General features: G+C 37.2%; 5 protein-coding genes and 1 pseudogene across 6 annotated transcripts; 2 read left to right on the top strand and 4 right to left on the bottom strand.

Annotated features, from left to right (window-relative positions):
- The first annotated feature begins 1,150 nt into the window (after positions 1-1,150).
- On the top strand, positions 1,151-2,802 carry LOC104722304 (putative calcium-binding protein CML21). 2 transcript variants are annotated; one of them, XM_010440445.3, is made up of 5 exons: positions 1,151-1,414; positions 1,581-1,888; positions 1,978-2,180; positions 2,264-2,432; positions 2,539-2,802. In XM_010440445.3, the coding sequence occupies exons 2-5, from the start codon at positions 1,690-1,692 to the stop codon at positions 2,667-2,669; spliced, it is 702 nt and encodes a 233-aa protein (XP_010438747.2). In that variant the 5' UTR covers positions 1,151-1,414; positions 1,581-1,689; the 3' UTR covers positions 2,670-2,802. The 2 variants fall into 2 exon arrangements, with proteins under 2 accessions (XP_010438747.2, XP_010438748.2); XM_010440446.3 differs by having other exon boundaries at positions 1,286-1,414; positions 1,604-1,888.
- Positions 2,745-6,505, bottom strand: LOC104722305 (KH domain-containing protein At4g26480). Its single transcript, XM_010440447.3, has 7 exons — positions 5,974-6,505; positions 5,197-5,282; positions 4,445-4,584; positions 3,845-3,958; positions 3,649-3,765; positions 3,421-3,564; positions 2,745-3,331 (listed from the first exon to the last, which is right to left on the bottom strand). The coding sequence occupies exons 1-7, from the start codon at positions 6,150-6,152 to the stop codon at positions 3,185-3,187; spliced, it is 927 nt and encodes a 308-aa protein (XP_010438749.1). The 5' UTR covers positions 6,153-6,505; the 3' UTR covers positions 2,745-3,184.
- A 432-nt stretch (positions 6,506-6,937) lies between these two features.
- Positions 6,938-7,937, bottom strand: LOC104722303 (nicotianamine synthase 1 pseudogene; annotated as a pseudogene).
- Positions 7,938-8,781: 844 nt separating this feature from the next.
- LOC104722302 (uncharacterized protein At4g26485) lies at positions 8,782-9,602 on the bottom strand. The gene is made up of 3 exons (XM_010440444.2): positions 9,455-9,602; positions 9,140-9,344; positions 8,782-9,058 (listed from the first exon to the last, which is right to left on the bottom strand). The coding sequence occupies exons 1-3, from the start codon at positions 9,600-9,602 to the stop codon at positions 8,782-8,784; spliced, it is 630 nt and encodes a 209-aa protein (XP_010438746.2).
- A 1,203-nt stretch (positions 9,603-10,805) lies between these two features.
- On the top strand, positions 10,806-12,060 carry LOC104722301 (uncharacterized protein At1g08160). Its single transcript, XM_010440443.3, has one exon. It carries the CDS (start codon positions 11,041-11,043, stop codon positions 11,854-11,856), a length of 816 nt encoding a protein of 271 aa, XP_010438745.1. The 5' UTR covers positions 10,806-11,040; the 3' UTR covers positions 11,857-12,060.
- An 811-nt stretch (positions 12,061-12,871) lies between these two features.
- Positions 12,872-14,200, bottom strand: LOC104722300 (sufE-like protein 1, chloroplastic/mitochondrial). The gene has a single exon (XM_087471286.1). It carries the CDS (start codon positions 14,198-14,200, stop codon positions 13,097-13,099), a length of 1,104 nt encoding a protein of 367 aa, XP_087327412.1. The 3' UTR covers positions 12,872-13,096.
- Between the last annotated feature and the right edge of the window lie 39 nt (positions 14,201-14,239).

Below are 14,239 nucleotides of genomic sequence, written 5' to 3'. Positions count from 1 at the left end.
TTATACATATCTCTTCTATTGAACCAACGAAACAATCATTTCTTTTGAAATTTGCTTTCGAAATAGTTAAGAAAACATATACCATTATATATCTAATGGTTAGCTGAACAGAAATAAATTCTACATTTATTTTGAGATGTTATTAATTAACACATCAACAAAACAAAATTTTCCACTTTAATTTGTACGTAGGAAAATAATTTTTTTTTAGCTTTTTCTGAAATAAATTAATTTAAACATATGTTAACATGAACCTACATATACATAGATGTATATATATTTATATAGTTGTAAATATATATATATATATATAGTTGTAAAATCAGAGATTGAAAATTAGGAGACATGGAGAAAAGAGAAGAGAATACAAAAGAAATTCATAGACACACAAACATAATCTTCATCAATCATCAACCTCTTTTCATGGCGACTAATTCTAATAATCAAAGTCAAGATTAGTGGTAACTAATTTTCGTTATTCCTACTTTATTATTTTCCGAAGTATATGACTTTTTTTGTAGACTATATGTGATATACATGGGTTATTAGCTGGTTATAAAATTAAGACATTAATAATTTAAATGTATTTAATTGTATCATTTGTATAATTTAGCTTTACGGCGAGTTCGCTTGATAATCGAGATCGAGATTTTTAAGTGTATTTAAGTGTATCATTCATTCATTTGTACTGATCTAATTTAAAGAATAATATCACTTAAAGAAATAAAATATATAATCAATTTTTATAATGTAAACAAACTTTTTACAAATCTTACAAAATCTTCATAATTAAAACAATATAGAATCTTATTTATTATTTTTAAGATTTACATAATAAGCTTTTACCATTTTAATAAATATCATATCTTAAAGTTATTATTTGTAGTATCACAATTTAAAGTTATATGTACAACATTTTGCATATCTTATTACATATTCCATTATTATTTACCAATTGAAATGTAATTAGTTATATGATAAAATGAGTTATAAACTTGTAATTTTTATAAAAGATGACAGTTTAAATATAAAATATCAAGATTATATGATGATATTGTTTAATACTAAAATTATTAAAAAATTATTTTAATATATAAAAATTAAAATATTTTTATGTATAAAATAAAATTGAATCCGTGGGTAATAATTTAGTTGTTAAACTAAAACAATAATAGTCAGATGGAGAAAAGTCAGACGAAGATGGAGAGTTTGTTTTAAAATAATTAGATGAATGACATATGCGCAATTACGTGGAAGCTTCAGCGTTTTTCACGCCATTTATTACAAAAGCTTCTTCTTCTCAAATTAATCTGCAACATCATTGTTTTGTTTCTCCTGGTTAAAATATCATTTGACACATTAAACAGATCTGTGATTGTGTTTTGATCTCGTGACAAACAAGAAACTAACACAGGTTCTTCTCTTCTCCTTCTTTTTTTTTTCCTTTCGTCCTGATTCTTGTGTGACATTAATTGTCTGATTGTGAAACTTGTCCTTTATCTATTATGTCTCTATTTAGTTTTTATTTTTCCCCCGTCATTTATTGAATCTAGATCTCGTTTTGATAATCTTGGAATCAGACAGCGTTCGTGTTTTTGGACAGACAAAACGTTAAGCTGCCTTGTCTTACAAGAAACTAGATTTTTGTTTGGAGGGTGAATCTACGATCCGATCTCGAAGCACAGAGACATGGGAGGTGTAGTGACGAAATCCGAATCTCTGGAAAAAGAATGGGTACCAGAGACAAAGTTAGAGGCTAAGATCATAGAAGCCGTGCAACGCAGGGCAACGAGAGGCACCACAATGAAATCTTTTAACAGTATTGTCCTCAAATTCCCAAAGATCGATGTTGGTCTTCGAAACTGCAAAGCTATTTTCCAAGAGTTCGGTGAGTGCAAGCACCGGCAGATTCTAGATCGCTGCTTTTTTTTTTTCTCTCATGAGCTGATGGTTGTTTACTTGGTTGGTTTGGGGCAGATGAGGATTCCAACGGGTCTATCGATCACACGGAGCTAAAGAATTGTATCAGGAAGCTAGAGATCTCGTTCGAGGAAGATGAGATAAATGATTTGTTCAAGGCTTGTGACATTAACGAGGATATGGGGATTACATTTACAGAATTCATTGTTCTTCTCTGTCTTGTCTATCTTCTTAAGGACGATTCATCCACTCTCCAAAAGGTAACCCACAAATCAATGCTCAGTTTGATAAATCGGTTTATCAGTTGTTCGTGGTTTGTGAGAGTTTTTGGTATGATGAATAGAAATGGACGATGGGAATGCCAAAGCTGGAACCAACATTTGAGACACTTGTGGACACATTTGTGTTCCTGGACGACAACAAGGACGGATATGTTAGCCGTGAGGAGATGGTCCGAGCCATTGATGAATCTGGAGAACGATCATCTGGGCGTATTGCAATGAAGAGATTTGGTCTAGTCCCTATCTCTTTCTCTCTATATATATAAAATTCCTCTGCTTCTCAAGCTTTGTCCTTCCTTGAACCGAGTTATATTGATATTGATTCTTATGTCTGCAGAGGAAATGGACTGGGACAAGAACGGAATGGTGAACTTCAAAGAGTTTCTGTTCGCATTTACGCAGTGGGTTGGGATAGATGAGAATGAAGAAGAAGAAGAAGAAGAAGAAGACAACAAAGAGAAGGCTTGAATTTGATGAGTTTCTAACTCTATATACGTGTTTTGTGTTTGCAGAATGTAGTCAGCAAGTAACAAAAGATATAAGTTGATGCAAACAGAATAATTCATTACCAATACACAAACCATGATGTTTTACCCAAAAACTGGCTTTAACTAACAAAACTTATTAGTAGTCTCCAACTAAACCATATAAAGAAAAGAACAAGCAAGCCACAATTAATCTCGGACAGAGACAGCGACAGAGACAAAAGACTCATGCCTTTGTATTGCCCCTAGTTCTGTCGTCTGAACCCTATCCGGGACACGATAAATAAGATAGACACAGAATCATATACGACGGTGTTTTTTTTTTTTGTTTTTTTATTCCAGAGATTAGAAACGGTACCGGTAACCCGAGGAAGTGGAGGATGGGATGGAGACAGAATCTCCAAAGCCTTCTTGTTTTGAAGGAAGCGGTTACGGTGCATATATACCTTCTTGGAAAAGGTGAGAGACGCAAGCAAACACATGAATTCAGGTGTGCTTTTAGCCCCTTGTCTTGGCTCTCTTCATGCCGAGGCTATTGTAAGGGGAGATGGAACCAGACATTGGAGACCCTTCTTCTCGAAGACTTCCATTGAGAAGAGCCAATTCACGTAGCTGTTGTTTCTTGTAGAAATCATGAGTTTCCTCCTAAAACAAAACATAACAAATAGATAATTATATAGATAACTACTATGCGTATCTCTTGGTTTAAGATCTTTGAAGAGCTATGAACAAACCACGGGAGTAAGTAGATCGTCAAGTATTTCACGAGCTTGCATGAGACGTGCATCCACAATTTCAATGGGTAGTTCTGCCTCGACTAAGATGTGGAGTGGTTCATTGAGGTGCTCATACCCTGGCTTCCCTCTCATCATTTCCTCCTGCAACAACAATGTTATAGAATGAAGATACAGTTGGAGTCAAGGGGGGTATTCTTACCTGAACATATGAAAAATGTAAATAACCTTAATCGGATCTTTAATGCTGCCTCTCCCCCTTATCAGCACACGGCAATCAGTACTCGCTTCCACTCGTTTGAGGGAGTTTCCTCTAGGACCCAAGAGGCGACCAACAAAATTGTACTGCAAATTATCAAATTATAGTTTATACACTTTGGCAAAGATAGTTTAGGCTCTCAGCACGGAAGGTAAAGATTCATACGTTAGGGTATTTGTCGACTGGAATATCCACCCTGATTGTTCGCTTGACGATGAGACCAGACGAGCTACCAGGAGAGTTTAGCCAATTTGGTGCTGGAGATGATGAAACAGATCTCTGCAAATCAAAAGATTAACAAACAACCTGTTAAAAGCCATGTCAACCTTAACGCATAAGAACCTGTTACAGACATATATGATTGCAGCATCAAAACCAAGAAGAAGATGAAATAAATCTTATCAAATACTTCTTCCACGGAATAAGGGGCAATGTATTGCATTGTCGCAACTTAGCAACCTGTAATTGCTTATCCTAATTCATGATATTCATAGAATAATTTGTAAAGATTAGAGCATGTTACATCCAATCCTTCACAAGCTGCACCTATAAATTTAATATCTAGTTACTGCACTGACCCAAAGTCAAAAACATTGCACAACATTACTGATATACAGTGTTAGCCCTGGCTACCTGTCATTATGAACTACGATTAACCGTAAGTCAAAGCAAGTTATGTCAGTATGACTTAAAGTCACGAAAAGCTTCTACAGCAATAGTATGAATTAGATGAAAAAGAGTTATGTTAATGGTTAGTAGTCATACTTCTGATGGAAATTGTGAGGGCCATCCGTTCATGTCAGCTCTTGCATTCTGAAATATCCCTCCAGAAGCCAGAGGGCTAGGGTGGTCAAACCTACTCTGACTTAAAGCATTCTCCAACAGCGTGGTTACACGCAAAATTTCTGTTCCAAAAAATGTCAATTTTCAAGAGTAAGACGCACCAGTTAGAATTAGTCAACAAATCCATCACCAACAATGATAGTGGAATGGAGAGACATCATAGTCTCAACTAAGTTAGTGAATATTAACGTTCACACTCTAGTTAAAATAGATTGTAACAGACTGCAGACAAGAACTATACAGTGAACTTTTGCTATCATGTCTACGAAGGTCACACGTGTGATCTTTTCAATATCAGAAAGGTTTTTTATGCAGGGATTCCTATGAGACACAACTCAAGAGTAAGAATTCCAAGAAATTAGTTCTTCGTAATAAGATCAACATCAGTGAAAAGTCATGTCTAAACTCTACTAGAACAACAATTCAACTGAAATACTCCGCATTGTCGTTGAATGTTCTAATTAATAGTAAGGGAAGTAAGACTAATTGTCTTATTGGATAGTAAGAAATCTCACTTACAGGGTTGTACAACTACTCTGTCATGTGTTTTTTGCTAACATCTAACTAAATGAAATCCTTATGTATAAAAGTCGTAGTTCTGAAGCAAGAAACAATTGCAGTAGATCTTACGAAGAAGAAAAGAAACTCTAATTATAAAAGTATGGCGCGCTCACCTTGGCTCATCAGCCGGCAAAGATGTGGAAGCATGGGCAAAAATGGAGTAAGCTTGTGACGTTCTGCAAGTAACTCAGAAAGATACCTGCCAAGAGAGAAATCGCAGATTATCCAAATTAGTATGACCTTGAGGATACAAGAAAACAAGAAGTTCAACTAAATTTCACTTAACAATCACGTTTTAATAAGCGTATGTAAGAAAATGTCAGATCCTAATTTAGATTAATCTATCCAGTTTCTTCAGCAAATCCTTGCTCCGAACATCAGCATATAGGCAGAGTGGAGGTATTTATAGCTTCACGAAGTCAACCATCAACACAACAGATGATTCTATAAGATATTGAAGCACTAACAAATCCATTACCCAATCGATAAAAGACAAACAAGGTTCATAGATTCAGATAAATGTTTTCAAATTATAAGTATAATAGTTTTTATATAGAATCCAGTACACAACTGAAGTAGATTGAGCTAAAAAAAAAAAAAAAAAAAGCTTAATTTGCAGTGGTGGGTAGGTAGCAACTCAACAACACATATTTGAAAATCGAAGGGAGCATCAGAAATAGAAAGCATAGATCTCAGTACGAGAAACAAGAACCAGAAATGAAAAATAGACGATACCAAAAACAAAAACAAAAAAAAGTTTCGAGATTTGCGATAAAAATTAAAACTTTAAGATCCAAATCAGTAGAACAGAGATAGAACAAAAAAAGAAAACAAGTCAACTACAAGAAGAAGAAGAAGAAAAAAAAAAAACAGAGATTGATTTAAATTACTTCTCTTGCTCAACGATGAAAGAAGGCTGTGATCGGAGACCACCACCAGAGAAGTTAGGTGACTGAGGAGCCGACGGAGGCACAGAAAGAGGCGGCGGATACGTAACAAATCTGCCTCCACCAGTAACACCACCAACTCCGCCTCCTCCACCACCACCAAGTGAAGTCATCATCATCATCACAACCACGACGGCTACTTCTTCTTCTTCTTCTTCTTCCTCCTCAGCTGTTTGTTACCTGGAGAAACAACTGAACAGAGATAGAAAAGAACGGAGCGGAGCTGGGCGGAGATCGAGGAGGTGCGGCGGCGGCGGATCAGTAGGGAGCTAATCTGGCACACACACACACAAGTATTTTATTAAGACCTCTAAAATCTACAATAGACGTCGGTGGATGGTGTTTTCTTTTTTTGGGCCTTTATAGCTGTGTGCGTCTGTGTTTGTGGGACTGATTGATTCATTTTGATATTACCGGACATAAAACTCGTGTTTTTTTTACCGCTCCTTAGAAGCTTCTTACTGACTCAGAAGGTTTCTGGATACAGCTGGTTCCCTCTTAATCATTGAGAGGCTACCTACCTTGACCTGGCCCGCTTCTTCTACTATTTCACGTTTGTTGATTTGAATTTGTGTCAATCTCGGTTCGGTTCTGTAAATTTCTTGGTTTACCGGATTTGTCAAAAACGCTGCGTTTCTTTACCAAGCCAAAGAAAGCGCTTCTTTTATAACATTCGTCTCTACTTACTAAATCTGGTGGCTTGTAATTGTACCGATTGGGCTAGTTAATTGCTATATGAAAACGTTCAAACCGAGTATGATACAGAGAGATCAATACATCATAATCACAATAAGCAGAGAGAGAGACAGAGAAACACAGCAACTAATACAGATTTGGTCCAACACATACGCAATAACAAAAGACAGAACTATATAATAATTTTGAACTGGGAAGTGTGAGCCTCATGGGTCATAAGGGAAATCTCCCTTGTTCCACAAGTAACGGCTCCAATCTTGACCTAATTTCGTAACCTTGATCATGATGGAAATGATCATCTGCCTTGTTTATTATGAATTTATCCGATACACCACTCAATCAATCATTGAGTTTGCGTGCGACCATCACGGAGTTCACAAAGCCATCAGACATAGACGGGTGATAAATCGCCAAGACCTCGAAACCTTTTAGATCGCAAGGATCAACGTCTACATATAGGAAAGATCTAATTAGTTAAGGCCTCGTGCACTCCTAAGCATGAGAAGAGCTTGAGGAGACATGTGATTCTCCAAGTGTTCAATGACTTTGACTTTGGCTTCCTTGTCCACCCCAACAAGAGATGCCAAGAAAACGACATCGTAGTCACTTAGAATCTCCGTGGCGTCGAGTATATCCGTTGTGTGAAAGATCATGCGATTGGAGAGGTCGGGATCGCGTGAGACAAGGCAGGAAGCAAGGGAATTGGCTTGAGGGTCGATGTCGATGTTGTGAAACGTCGTGTTTGGGAGGTGAAACTTAGCCAAGACGACGGATGTTAAGGGCATCGAACCGGAACCGATGAAAGCGATCTTCGTCGGGACATGGCTCGTGTGTTGCGTGAGGAGATCGAACTCGACCTGACTAAGTTTGAGGTAGTTTGTGTAGTAAGGATAGAGATCTAAATGGTGAAGTGGGTCTTCAAGAGATCCTAAGATCGTGGAGAAGTGTTGCTCCGAATATCCTTCGGCTTCACTACGTAGCTTGACGAGATTAGTTCTGATGGCTTGGAATTTTGGGCACATCTTCTTAGCGTCGATGTTTGTCTCCGTCGGCAAGCACGTGGACATGATCTGTCCGAACAAGGAGTCTACATGTTCGGAAGGTTTTAAGGCTCTTGAGTTTAGATATTTGGTTGTACAGGTTAAGAATTTGCTTCTCGAATAGAGTCTTTTGGCAAGCCATGTCGACCCTATGAAAATATTTTGACCTGGTTTAAAGAGTTTGAAGGGATCTCTGTATAGTGGCTCTTGGCCGCTTGGTATATATTTATCGGCACGTGTAGGTCCATGTCTTTTGCATCGACGATTAATCAGAAGTTCCCACAACTTCCATGCATCACCTAAAATAATTTTGAATTATATAGTTCGAATCTCAACCCTGGGATATACTTTTAAAAATATATATATATAATAATAGAACTTTGGACCAACAATTAAACTAAATTGTTGTTAAGTCACAACTAATTTAATTAGTTTCTTAGTCTTTCATTTATTGGCGAAAAATGGATGCATATCGCCATTATTGACGTTCCCATGAATGCATGTTTAACTATCGAGAAAACGACAAATAAATCGACCAACTCTGTGGACCAACCAAATAAACTAACGTGTTGATCTCAAGTTCTCAACCAATTTAGCCTCCTCGTCTTCTTTTGTTATTAAGAAAAATAGATATATTCCCTAGACATGCAGGGCTGCATGTATGGTACATGTAAAACATTTCACATAGTTGCACTTGCATGATAAACAACGACAAAAAGTTTACTAGCTGACCAAAATTTTGAGGAAAATTAATTCATAGAACTATTAATTTTATGAAAATGCATGGTTTTTTAATAGATTATCTTGAAATTAAAGAGTGTTTAGATATTTTAATTATTATAATTTATGAGTTTTGGTATACTCATATACATATTACTCTAGAGTTTTAAGAAGGAACTAACCACTGATGAGCAAAAATAAACATGTAATAGGAGACGCGTTAAGGTTCGCTCTCGGACCAAAAATTTTAAATTAGTTATCATAATACCATATTGAAAGCGAGATTCGCATAAGTTTAGGATTGGACAAACATGTAAGTAGAACATTCACCAACAGGGAAGTAATCATTACTCCTACGTCCACCACTCCCTCTCTTGTTGATATAACCCGGATACTGACTCAGCTCGAACTTCGATTTCTTAGCCAGCCTCAAACCTTCTCCATTAGCCAGCTTCTTTATTCCCCAATCGCTAAATGGATACGTTGTCTTGTGTGTAATGTGAATCTCCCCGTCGTCTTTCAACATTTCCTCAGCGTTCTCAAGAAACCCCCTCACTAACTCTTTGTGGCCTCTGATCCAAAACACTACGTCTTATCATTACATCGGTCCAAATAACTACTATATTGTAAAAGAAAATGAACGAGTTAGTTACTCGATGGCTCTAGATAAAAATTCACGACCAAAGAAACGAGATCCTGCGTGAGGGAAATTGAAGACAATGCGGTCATAGCGTTGCAGGCTCAAACTATTATCGAAGCTCATTTTGTTTACGTCAACCTCATGCTGGATATCGCACCCGAATCTCTTCAATATGCCTATGTTATCCATTGCATCCATATACTTTACGCACAATTCATCTACATGTAAGATTTTGTTGATTCAAGTCATCAGTCACATGGTTAATACTACTAGCTATAGATAAACATAAATATTATATATACACTCCTAAAATATGGTTTTTATATACCTTCCGAATCGAGAGAGGTCGCGGTAATGTTCATGGCCGAGCCAAAAGCTGAAGCTAGACATAGTGAGAATGAGAAGTTTCCTTCTCCAACAAGAAGGATTTTGTGTTTGCTACTATAGGGTCCTATCCATTTTTCTGAAATCTCCATTACATCTGAAGACTTCCTTTCCTATAAACCATATATATATATATACACACACACACACACATAGAGTCAAAACACAAAGGGTTGCTTCAAGTTCATTGTCTTGATTATTATTCGGCTCTTAGAGTTCTGTGCCGGTTTGATATATCGAAGTTACTTACTTACCCTTTCATGTACCTTCTTCTTGTCAAAATAAAACCGTTTCACATTCATTTATTCTTATAACTAGGATCTTAAATATCATATTTGAAAGTTGAATTCATTACCTTTAGACCTTTTACGAGTTTATCCATTATTAAATAAATCAAAATATCTTGGTCATTTTACCGTTAGATCAAATCATCGCCAATTAAAAAAAAACACATGACGTTTGATAAAGATATCAGTAATTAAAATTGATATTTGGCTGTAGTGAAAATTTTTCATACTCTAGTTATCTTTGTATTTTATCGGCGTGTGGGGGTTTTTTTGCACGTAATTTTAATTCTTATCACGATATCACATAAAATAGTGTTTTAATTATATGGACTAAAACATGAGCGAAATTCATATTGGGTTCTGAATAAAATATGCAATATAGAAATCAACTTATTTTTGTTTCACCAATTGTTTTTCTCACTGATAATACTCTTAAAAAGATCCAGGAGATTAAAATGATCAACTTACAAAGAAAAACCATGATCATTGCCAAAAGACAAAAATGTAATTATTATGACTTTTCCAAGGGGGGAAAAAGCTTTATCTTAGTGGTGAAGTGTTTTATGGATCCGCAACTAACCACACATTACAACTACCCAAAAAAAAAAGTGAGAAGAAAAACGAAGTACAGCAGTACCCAAGGAAGCAAACTCATTTTTATCTTCATCCAAACCCAAAGATAAAGCCGAAATGTTATTTTTCAAACATTTTGATTATCTTAATACAAAACCCAAAGATAAATCTTAAAACAACTTAAGTTTTGTTATCAAAAGAAAACAGAGTAATATATAGGTTAATCAATACTGCTCCTCAAATCCTATTGATTCTTTTCTAAAAATAACATTTATCTAGATATTTTCATACAGTATAACTAAGACTTTTAATATGTCAATTAAGTCCTAGACTATCTGTATTTTGTCCCCTGTAATCAGTCAAAACTCTTTGAAATCTCAGATTTAATTAGGAAAATCCACTTGTTAAGAAGAAAAATGAAAACGCATGTAGTTTTCAAACTTTAAATCCACCGAGATTTGCTTTAGTAGTTCTTCAAAACGACACGCATGGTCCCACTCATTTCAAAACCAAACCCCACTACGCAAATTGCAAAGCTCTCTTCTTTTGCCCAAAACTCTCGCTTTCACTTTTTTTTTTTTCACACATCAAAAACTTAACTTTATTTTTCTCCTATTTAACCCATAACCATTACACATTTCCAAATTTCCTTTCATTGATCACATAACCCATGCCAAATCTACCACCTCTTCCTCCTCCACCGCAGTTGCAACCGTCCGAAACGCCGCCATGGGAGACACCATCTTCTGTATGGTATACTCCAAGAACCACCCCATGGAGAACACCACAAAGTACGCTGTCAACACCAGTTAGCCAAGTGGTCTTAACAAAGCCAGCAACGGTTAGATTCAACAGTCTTGATACAGAGGCGAGGAAAGATGCAGATAGGGTGATTCTCCGGCAGCCACGGAATAGCAAGACTAGTCTGTGGATATGGTGTGTTGCCGGTTTATGTTTTGTGTTCAGCCTTTTACTTATCTTCCTTGGGATTGCTACGTTGATTGTGTTTCTTGCGATAAGACCAAGAACGCCTGTTTTTGACATCCCCAACGCCAACCTACACACGATCTACTTTGACTCTCCACTGTTTTTCAACGGCGATTTGTCCATGTTGGTGAATTTTACCAACCCTAATAAGAAGATTGAAGTGAGGTTTGAAAAGCTTGGAATTGAGCTCTTCTTCTTCAATAGGTTGATTGCACAGCAAGTGGTTCAGCCATTCTCTCAGAAAAAGCGCGAGACGAGGTTGGAACCAATCCATTTGATCTCTAGTTTGGTATGCTTGCCTGTAAACCACGCAGTGGAACTCAGGAGACAGGTGCAAAACAACAAGATAGAATATGAAATTAGAGGTACCTTCAAAGTCAGAGCTCATTTTGGAATGATTCATTACTCTTATCTGCTACACGGGAGGTGCCAACTTCAGATGACCGGTCCACCAACCGGAATCCTGATATCTCGTAGCTGCACGACGAAGAAACAATGAAGAAGACGATATGGTTCTCTGAGTCAGAAGTCATCTTCAAAGTCTCTAGTTTGGCATGTTCTGCAACTGTATCTCTATTTGCTTGCCCACAAATTGTATAAAAGAACAAGACCTAGTGAACTCTATCCAAGAACAGAGATCGGAGTTTGTACTATTTCCAAGATAAAGAAACTGGAAAGATATTATCTTTCTACGCAACAGATTCATAATTGATCCATTAGACACAGTGCCAAGAACAGTGTTGTATTTTAATACAGTTCAACATACCTGAACCACCATAGAAAAGATTTAAGACCAAAAGCAAAAGAGGTACAAGCATTAGATTCCTATGTTGGTTCCCTTTACTTAAAGTAATCAAAAACACACAAGATAATAAAGAGGAAGCTTACCCATTTTCTACCATTTCCCAACATAGAGGATTTTAAAATTCAAAATACCAACTAAAATTAATATTTTTTCGAGGAAAGTTTTGATATTAGATACAATGGTCTCAGGGAGAGAAAAGTTAAGCAAAAATTGGTTGGCTAAAACCACAACTGGTTTCATTAGACAGACATGTAAAGCTGATTGTATATTATACCCCACAAGTCTCAGCTAATGGGGCTTTAAGAAACATTAACGGTAGACTGAAACAGGGATCATCGGAAAGAAGTAAAGCAACCAAATCTCTTTCTTTTTTCTGCAGTCCCTCAAACCAACTAGTATCAATGATTAGACAATACCAATTTTCAGTATCTAGAAGAATGAAAAATGAACAAGAAACTTCGCATGTCTAATGGTGGACATGAATATACCATGTTGCTCCATAAATCCCTTATACTTTCCTTAGGTGATGTGACACTAACGATTCAAACTTAGCCATATGGATACTAAGCTAGAGCATCCTCTGATCCTATTCATCTCTCGAGAACTCTCGAAGCGTAGACATCAAAACTTAATATCAAGAAACCATAGCAAAAGAAGACCTTGACGCTAGCAAGATAAAGGGACTTCAGTTTGAAAATTGCAAATCATGTGGTGAAAACATTATATATTAATCGGGATATATCCTCCAAAACGATTCAATATTTTGGCACAATCAATATCCATCTCTCATTTGGAGAATCCATAGATACAACATGATCCTCCTGATCAACCTCTTAAGCCTCAACATTATTAATAGGTCTCGCGACCAAAAACCAAAGCAAATGGACATAAGAAGAAAAAGAATCTGGACCTGACTTCTTCCATTGCCTCACCTTCAAACCTCAGCCGGAGTCTTAGCCACAATAGAGAGAGCATGTAACCCGTTCTTTAACTCCTCTTGCAACAAGTCATAAATCAGCCTATGCCTCTTGACCAAGCTTTTACCTTGGAAAGCATCCGAAACGATTCGCAAGTTGAAATGTGTTTCCCCATCATCACCAGCACTACCTCTAACAGCAGCATGCCCTGCGTGCTGGTAAGAAACATCTTCAACTTCTAACTCAACAGGATTCAACTCCTTCTCCAATTTCTCTCTTATCCTCTTCCCTCTACCCCCTAAAGCAACAACATCTGACCCACTATCAGAATCTTCTGCTCCCAAATCCTCAACAAAACTAGGCTTGGACTCCGTATCATTGTCAACAACACTTGCTCCACCGTTTGTTTCAGGAGTAGGTACGAAGCTAGACTCTAAACTCTCTCCAGAACTTGAATCTTCCTCACCTTTCACTTCCAAATGAAGAGCCTTTTTCTGCATCAGCTTAAGCATATTAAGGAATCCATTGTTTCTAGAAGGAGACAGACTCTGCTGCAAACCTAGAAGAAGGGCAAAATCAGGTGTAACCCTCAAAATCTCAGGGACAGGTCTACCAGATAAACCTTGAACTAAAAGAGCAGCTAAGCCTTTAGTGATAGACGAATCAGAATCAGCTTCATAGACAACGTTGCGTTGGTCATCAAAGAAAGCCCTAACCCAAACCTGAGAAACGCAACCTTCAACTTTATTCTCCCTCGTCTTGAATTGAGGATCGAGTGGTTTGAGATGTTCACCGTAGAATATAAGCTGCCTGTATTTAGCTCTCGGCTCTTGTACCGATTGGAATAGGTTGACGATCTCTTGTAGCTTCGGAGGAAGCTCTTCGATTGGTTGAACGTCTTCAGAACTCGACGGAGATGATGAAGCTGATGGTGGACGAACGGTTCCGGTTGAAATTTTCTGGAAAGTGATGATCGTCCGACGATATGAAGGGAGTTCCGACGGTTTTAGCGGTCGCAAAATCAGAGCTTTGGCCGGGTATTGGACAGAAGAAGCAAACAAGGTTGGTTTGAAGGAGATTAGACGAAGCGACGCAGCGCAAGACATCGCTGCCGCAGCCATAAAGGTCGAAACTTCGAGAGAGAGAGAGACGGAGGTGGA

Source organism: Camelina sativa, chromosome 11 (genome assembly GCF_030686135.1).
Source record: "Camelina sativa cultivar CO46 ecotype springtype chromosome 11, ASM3068613v1".
Classification (NCBI taxonomy): Eukaryota; Viridiplantae; Streptophyta; class Magnoliopsida; order Brassicales; family Brassicaceae; genus Camelina; species Camelina sativa.
The sequence above is the reverse complement of the archived record's forward strand: the minus strand, read 5'-3'. Positions and strand labels throughout refer to the sequence as shown.

Excerpts from the sequence above, each read along its gene's own strand:
- LOC104722304 (XM_010440445.3), top strand. The coding sequence starts at position 1,690 with ATGGGAGGTGTAGTGACGAAATCCGAATCTCTGGAAAAAGAATGGGTA. Across the intron at positions 1,889-1,977 it reads AGCTATTTTCCAAGAGTTCG|ATGAGGATTCCAACGGGTCT; the intron begins GTGAGTGCAAGC and ends GGTTTGGGGCAG. Across the intron at positions 2,433-2,538 it reads TATTGCAATGAAGAGATTTG|AGGAAATGGACTGGGACAAG; the intron begins GTCTAGTCCCTA and ends TTATGTCTGCAG.
- LOC104722305 (XM_010440447.3), bottom strand. The coding sequence starts at position 6,152 with ATGATGATGATGACTTCACTTGGTGGTGGTGGAGGAGGCGGAGTTGGT. Across the intron at positions 4,585-5,196 it reads TTGCCGGCTGATGAGCCAAG|AAATTTTGCGTGTAACCACG; the intron begins GTGAGCGCGCCA and ends TTTTTGGAACAG. Across the intron at positions 3,959-4,444 it reads CCTCACAATTTCCATCAGAA|AGATCTGTTTCATCATCTCC; the intron begins GTATGACTACTA and ends TTTGATTTGCAG.
- LOC104722302 (XM_010440444.2), bottom strand. The coding sequence starts at position 9,602 with ATGGAGATTTCAGAAAAATGGATAGGACCCTATAGTAGCAAACACAAA. Across the intron at positions 9,345-9,454 it reads GACCTCTCTCGATTCGGAAG|ATGAATTGTGCGTAAAGTAT; the intron begins GTATATAAAAAC and ends TCTTACATGTAG. Across the intron at positions 9,059-9,139 it reads TTTTTATCTAGAGCCATCGA|AGGCCACAAAGAGTTAGTGA; the intron begins GTAACTAACTCG and ends GTTTTGGATCAG.
- LOC104722301 (XM_010440443.3), top strand. The coding sequence starts at position 11,041 with ATGCCAAATCTACCACCTCTTCCTCCTCCACCGCAGTTGCAACCGTCC.
- LOC104722300 (XM_087471286.1), bottom strand. The coding sequence starts at position 14,200 with ATGGCTGCGGCAGCGATGTCTTGCGCTGCGTCGCTTCGTCTAATCTCC.